General features: G+C 54.9%; 1 protein-coding gene across 1 annotated transcript; it reads left to right on the top strand.

Moving 5' to 3' along the window:
• Positions 1-1,517: 1,517 nt before the first annotated feature.
• HOXC12 (homeobox C12) lies at positions 1,518-3,095 on the top strand. Its single transcript, XM_055396831.1, has 2 exons — positions 1,518-2,118; positions 2,857-3,095. Exons 1-2 carry the CDS (start codon positions 1,518-1,520, stop codon positions 3,093-3,095), a joined length of 840 nt encoding a protein of 279 aa, XP_055252806.1.
• Positions 3,096-7,056: the final 3,961 nt, after the last annotated feature.

The following is a 7,056-nucleotide window of genomic DNA, read 5'->3' as shown; positions in this document are numbered from 1 at the left end:
TTAAACTTTCACCCACGTGGGTTTCTTTCTCCCATATTCTGTAATCTCTCTAGTTTTCTCTAAATCTGGTGTATTCTCATATTTAGACTTTTGCTGAACTATTGATCCCACCTGGTATTACTTAAAGTGGTGCTCTGAGCTTTGGCTCAAAAGAACCCAAAATAATAGCATAGAAATCTGAGTGTTCTGTCTACTAGACCCCAATAGAATACACTGGTTTCGAAGGGAAGGTTTGTTTCCCTTTTCATTTTAATCTGCTTGACTGTGTATCTGTGGACTTGGTTGAAGTTAGATTGTGAATTCCAGATGTCCATTAATTTCGCCAATGGTCTGCACTGGGTTCTCAGCCTTCTGCAAAAAGAGTTGCTGGGGTTAGTACCATACGTATAATTTTATCCCAAGAAGATAATACTCTGGTGTTCCTTCCCTGACTCCCAGCACACCTGCTGGGCTGGGCACTGTTATCTGTGGTCCAAGCAGTAGGCTGGGCTCGTTCTGGGGTATGAGTGTTTCCTCCACAGTGGGAATCAGGAGCGTTTCTGGCCAGTCAAGCCCTGTTGGGAGCCCAGAGTCTCTTGCTGCAAAGACTCGAAGAGGACAGCCCCCCAGAAGTCCCTCTGACCCACAGAAGTCATGGGGAAGAGTAGTTCAGCTCCCCGGGCTTTCAAGAGTAGGTGGGGAAGTCCTCATAGAGCTGGGAGCGTCCTTATTCTGCTTCTTCCGTCTCTCTTCTGTTATTCTTCCTCTAACAGTGATTGAAGATGTGGGGCTGGGTGGCTCCCAGGTGGAGACTGGGGAAGACCTGGCATTAGTAATCCTCCCTGAGCACCTCGTGGAGGCGAGGACCCCACGTGTCTCCTCAAATTCCTGAGGAGAAAGAGCCGAGGAAAAGAAGCTGGCAGCGACAGGGCTGAAAGAGACAGCGGCAGGAAAACCTGTCTTTACCCCCACTTCACCTCTACTGTAAATAAATCCCGAGCCAAAGGGCTCATCCGTCTCCTTAAACAGCCAGTAAACTTTATATGACACAATATCTAATAGTAATTTATTGGGGATATATTGTAAATTCCAACGGTTTTAGTTAATAAAGGAGCTAATTAAAGAGGGACAGGCTGTGCTCTGGCCAGCTGCTGGTCAGAAGATAATACATCTGGGCGGGGGGAGGGCTTGTGCAGGGTGCAGAAGCGTGTATGTGCGGGTATTTTTGGTGTGGCTTTTTCCCTCTTGACCCGTGTCGGGCGATTACCTCGATCTCTGCATTAGGTTTTATATGATTCTTTTAAAAACCAGAAGCCAGCGAATAAATCTGCCCCCGCGGTTCGTTCACTCTCACCCCCGTCTACTGGGGAAGGGGGAAGTTGGAGTTGGTGCAGGGTGGGGGGATTCTCTGTCCCCACCCATTCCCCTGGCGGCGGCGCCCACGTGAGCCGGACGGCCAATGGGTGGCTGGTGCAGGTTTAACTATGTTTAATGTCAGATAGCAATAAAGTAGAAGCTGCCGGTCGGGCCCCGCGGAAATGGGCGAGCATAATCTCCTGAATCCCGGGTTTGTGGGGCCGCTGGTGAACATCCACACGGGAGACACCTTCTACTTTCCCAACTTCCGCGCGTCCGGGGCGCAGCTGCCCGGGCTGCCTTCGCTGTCCTACCCGCGCCGCGACAACGTGTGCTCGCTGCCCTGGCCGTCGGCGGAGCCGTGCAATGGCTACCCGCAGCCCTACCTCGGCAGCCCGGTGTCTCTCAACCCTCCTTTCGGCCGCACGTGCGAGCTGGCGCGCGTGGAGGACAGCAAGGGTTACTACCGCGAGCCGTGCGCCGAGGGTGGTGGGGGCCTGAAGCGAGAGGAGCGCGGGCGCGACCCCGGCCCAGGAGTCGGGCCCGGGGCAGCGCTGCTGCCGCTGGAGCCGTCGGGGCCGCCAGCGCTCGGCTTCAAGTACGACTACGCGGCGGGCGGCGGCGACGGCGGCGCGGGACCCCCGCACGACCCGCCCTCGTGCCAGTCGCTGGAATCCGACTCCAGTTCGTCCCTGCTCAACGAGGGCAACAAGGGCGCCGGCGCGGGCGACCCCGGAAGCTTGGTATCGCCTTTAAACCCCGGCGGCGGGCTCGCGGCCAGCGGTAAGGACCCCGGCCCACTCCGGACGGCACGTCTCACCCGGGCGGGCAGTGTAGGTCTCAGCTAGGGCCGCCTAGGGTGACAGACTGTGTGGTGAGGAAGCGCTTCTTTAAAAAAAAAAAAAAAAGAGTTGGAGGGGAGCTCTATATACACGTAAATATCCCCATAAAAGAACTAGAGAGATCCCCTTTTTGCTTGGCTTGCAGCCGGAGGGGGCAGGGAGCTCCGGAGAAGGGATTCTGACAGACTTCCAGGCCTGGGGGCTGGGGACCCAGAGCACGATCCCTGCCTGCCCAGGGCCTCTCTTTCCACCTTCCCACAGGCCCCCATGCCCTTTTTTTTTTTTTTAAAAAAAAAGGCCAGTGGATATGGTTTATTCTTGTCACTAGCTCCTGTCTGTTCTAACTGACCGGGGACCCCACTCTGGAGGATGTGAGAGGAAGGGACCAGGATATCCTGGAGAGAGGTTTGAGGAGAAGTGAAAAGATAGGAATCTAGAAGGTTCTCGGATGTGGCATTGAGGGGTAGGGTTGAGGAGGCCAGGAGTGAAGAGTGAAAGGGGAAGAAGAGATTGATGAAGGTGGAGGTCTTGGTGGGGATGGGAGTCTTGGCAACACAGGAGAGGAAGAGCCTGGCGTGGGTTGTTAGGCCAGGGTGAAAGGGGCTTGGGAAGGACCGAGGGTACTGGGCTTGTCCTCTCTTGGTCCTCTGGTCAACCCTGCTGCTTCGTCTCCACCCAGGAGCGCCCTGGTACCCGATCCACAGCCGCTCACGGAAGAAGCGCAAGCCCTATTCGAAGTTGCAGCTGGCGGAGCTGGAGGGCGAGTTTCTGGTGAACGAGTTCATCACACGGCAGCGCCGGAGGGAACTCTCAGACCGCTTGAATCTTAGTGACCAGCAGGTCAAGATCTGGTTTCAGAACCGCAGAATGAAAAAGAAAAGACTTCTGTTGAGGGAGCAAGCTCTGTCCTTCTTTTAGGGGGCCAAGACACGGGTGCCAGCCCCAGACAGAACCTGTCTCTGGCGGACAGCAAGAGGGCGTGCTGCCTGGGACACAGTCCCTGCTTAGAACGCCAGGCGTTTCTTGCAGGTCCTCCCTGGATGTCCTCTAGTCTCTTTTGTTCCTGGTTCCCTCCCACACACCCCCAGCAGACCCTGCCAAGTCCCAGAGCCAAGGGAAGAACCCAGCCAGGGAGAGACGAAGCCCACAGCTGCAGGTAGGGGTAGGGGAAGGGAAGGCTGAGGCCCTGGGGAGGGGCTAGTTTGACCGGGGCTTTGGGCCTCTGGCTGAGGATCTGGAGGAAGGATGACTACGACGCCCCCTCCCACCATCTTCCTTCCATGGTCTTTGGTCAGTCTGCCTGCAGGAGTAGGCCGGGGTGGGGACAGTGGGACCAGTGCTCTCAGAGCTTGCAGTTGTTGGGTTAGGACTGGCCTGGCCAAGAGCAGAGAGAGCGAAAGTGGAGTATCAGCTGAGATTGGGGATGGGGTCAGGGTTGCTCTGGGAGGGCAGGAGGAAGTGGGGAAACAGAGGAGGAAGTGTGGTTTGAGAGAACAGAATGGTCAGCAGCGCCCAGGTCCGCTGGGGCCTGGGTCCTCCAGGTCTGGACGCAGAGCCGGCTGTGGACGGGGGCGATCATCAGCCTTAGGTCCCCTTTAGAGCAGTCTACCTGAACGAACCAACCGTCCTCCTGGTCCTCAGCCCGCTCCACCGAGCCCCCTGCACCCATTCGCTGACAGGTGTGCTGCCATCCACTCTCCCTGCCGTCCGGGCGGCTGTGGACCGGAAGCCGCAAGAGGGGAATTGAGAGCTGAGCAGACGCAGTCTCAGGTTCAGTAGCCACCCCAGGGGCCCCCACCTGGCTCTCTGGGAAACCCGGGAGGCTGTAAAAGGAGCTGCGAAGCGCAGCATTGATTGGCCAAGAGAGTTTCTGGCAGCCGCGGCAGATCCTCTCTTCCCGCTGGCGTTCATGGTCACGGCCGCCGGAGGCTGGACCAGGATAATTTACGACGAGGCGGGAGGAGAATCCTCCCCTCAAAGGGGCTACCGGCCTGCAGAGGCCCCCCCGCTCAGCCCGGGTTTCCCAGTCTGGTGACAATGAAGGAGGTGGGCGCTGCAGCCCCCCACCCGGACTCCTTTCTTTCTTACCTACCCCTCACTCCACCGGCTCCCCAATGTCAGCCTTTTGTGGGAGGATCCGGTGCCTCCACCCCCAGGCCGAGGAGCCGTGGGTTAGGAGGACCAGAGGAGAGGGAAGGGGACATCCCCAAAACCCACTGTAGGCCAGAGAGTGGCTTCACCCACCGAGAGCCTTGTATTCCTAGCTCCCTTCCGCCGCGGCCCCACCCCCATCTGGGTAGATGCCAGGCTGGCTTCGTAAAGAGAAGCAGTGAGGGAGCTGGCCTGCCTTCTTGCACTCTTTGTATTCCTCTTGGTGAGAGTCCCTCAACCTCCCATCTGCTGATCCAGCCTTGCCAGGAGGCAGAGATGAGAAGCGGGGTGGGGTGGGGGGGAATGATGGGAGTTAAACCCAGCCTGGATGGTGTGAAACTGGCCTGCTTGCTTGGAGTTCTTCCCACCTGGGGAGGGTCTCTCCTTCCACATCCTGGAAAGGCAATCCACAGGGCCCCCCACTCTCCCACCAGCTTCAAGGCCCTGCACAAGATTGTACAGAGGCATGGACAAACATAGGCACAGCTGCCCAGTACACCACTGGGCCTACACCATTCTCCTGACTGTATTTGCAAGCAGGCAGACTCATAACCCCAAATTCAGCCCTGCAGAGTAGCCTGTACAATCACATACCCCCACCCCCCCACTGGGCACCTGACACAGTTCCCCACCAACATTAACCTATGTGCAAATTTACAAAAACCACTAGGCTTCCAGCTGTCTTCGCACTCCCCTATGGGCTGGACCTGGGTGTGAGACACTCCCCTCTTTGCCAGGTCACCCATCTACCCCTTCATTGAGCCCCTCCTGTGACCTCTTTGGGCTCTGGGGTGCTGGGTTTGAGCTCCACCACTCCAACCTGACTCTTATAGTTGAATAGAGAAGAGAGACAAGAACACTCCAATAGGGGTGGGGGAACAAAGATATGCAATATTCTCTTCCTGTCGCTTTAAACTTGACTTCTGTGAGTGTCTCTGTTACTCTGTGTCCTGCTCTGTCTGTGGCTAGTACCTAGAGTGACCCTTGTGGGTAGATGCCCTTTCTCCCTCCCTCCCCAGCTCTCTGTAGTGTGCCCTCCTATGCGGATGTCTGTCTCTAGCACGTTTCCCCTTTATATTGTCCTTGTACAGAGTTGCTTCATCATAATAATTAAAACATGATGGTATGATGATGTGATTTTTTGAGAGAAAAAAATTTAAACTGGCTCCCTACACATGGTCTCCTCTGCCCAGAAAGAATGGGATCCCCAGCCTCCTAGCTGTTCACCCACTTTATTTTGTCCAGCTCAGATGAATAATAAAAATAATAAACCTACAATAATAAAGGAAAAGCGGTTGCATGGGCAACAAAAATATATGAGCAAGCAAGATCTGTTGATGAGCTGCCATCTCCAGTCCCCAGCAATTACTAGCAGAAAGAAAATTGAGGGATGGTAGATGAGTGGGGAGGAGAGGGATATCTGAGGAGTCACAGGGTTGTACAAATCATGTGGACAGCCCAGAAGAGGCTGACACTACCCATGGGACCACAGAAACGAAGTCTGAGCTGCAAGAACTCCAAGAAGTGAAGCCAGGGTGGGAGATGGGATGGTGAGAGTGCCATAGGGTATAGGGCAGGGGCTGGTGGGCCCACACTTCAGCTGTATGGTTCTAGCTCTGTGGATTCACTGTGAGAGCACATCTGGTGCTGGTCAAGACTGCTTGAAGCTGGTGATATAGGCTCCATCTCTGTCAGCCGTGGTCCCCTTCAGGTTATGCTAGAGAGGGGCTCCGGTCTGGGCCAGAGTCTAGTCCTAGCTGGGTCCATGAGTCCTCTGCACCTCTGCCTCACTCCTTCATTATGGATGGGATACCCTCCCTCTCCCTCCGCCACCCATGAGCCTCTGGTCCCCGAGTTTCCCATTCTAACAGCGAAGCTACAGTCATGAGCCTTCTCCACATTCCCCCTCCACCCTCCTGGGCCTGCTGCAGAATGGCAGGAGCCCCCACAGAGTTCAGCCTCCTGAGCCAGGCCTCCGGCCCTGAAATCTTTCTCTTTTCTTCCTCCTTTTCTTCCTCCTGCAACTAGAAAAAGTACCAAATTCAGACTAAATCCCATCCTCCCTTTGCCCCAATCCCCTGCTGAGTGTGCATCTGTGGGGTTCAGGCAGGAAGGAGATCCAAAACTTTGGGGGTACTCATATAAAGGGCCCACAGAGTTCAGGGGAGGCTAGGGGCTGGATAGCTTCTGGAAGCCTTGAACTGGGTTGGGGGAGGGACTGGAATGCTGCCTTTAGGTATAAATAAAGGTGGGGGGAGAGGGTCCTAAATCCCAAAGAGACTACCCTCTTCTTAAGCCATATCTATACAGGAAGTTAACAGAGAAAGCATTTCTGGCTAAATAGGAAAGAAAGAAGGTCAGGAATAACTGACCTTCAACTTACTCCCTTGATTTATTCCCAGAGACAGTACAGATCTGAGAGAAAAGGTTCCTTGTTGGGTGTTGTCTGTGCAGGCCCAGAGACTCAATAACTGGGGAAGCTGTCAGGGAAGAAAAAAACACTATAACCTCTTCCCAATGGCTAAATAACAAGTCCTTGGCTCTCCTGGACAAACAGAAGGTCATGGTTGGAGCCGCAACCTAAATAACCCAGTGTACAGTTACGCTCTGTATCTGGGCAAGGACTGCATCTATTTTGCAATGGTTTGTCTGGTTTAAGCCCTCAAACTACAATTTACTCTACTGATTTAAGACAAAGCATCCTGTGTCTGTAATTGGGTCTTGAGGA

This window comes from Moschus berezovskii, chromosome 6 (assembly GCF_049115385.1).
Source record: "Moschus berezovskii isolate FMDL1 chromosome 6, NW_MosBer_1.0, whole genome shotgun sequence".
Classification (NCBI taxonomy): domain Eukaryota; kingdom Metazoa; phylum Chordata; class Mammalia; order Artiodactyla; family Moschidae; genus Moschus; species Moschus berezovskii.
Note: the sequence above shows the minus strand (reverse complement) of the source record. Positions and strands in the feature narration are given on the sequence as shown.

What these genes read in the sequence shown, in the direction of transcription:
- HOXC12 (XM_055396831.1), top strand. Translation starts at nt 1,518, where the DNA reads ATGGGCGAGCATAATCTCCTGAATCCCGGGTTTGTGGGGCCGCTGGTG. An exon ending in CGGCGGGCTCGCGGCCAGCG is followed by an intron (nt 2,119 to 2,856) that starts GTAAGGACCCCG and finishes GTCTCCACCCAG; the next exon opens with GAGCGCCCTGGTACCCGATC.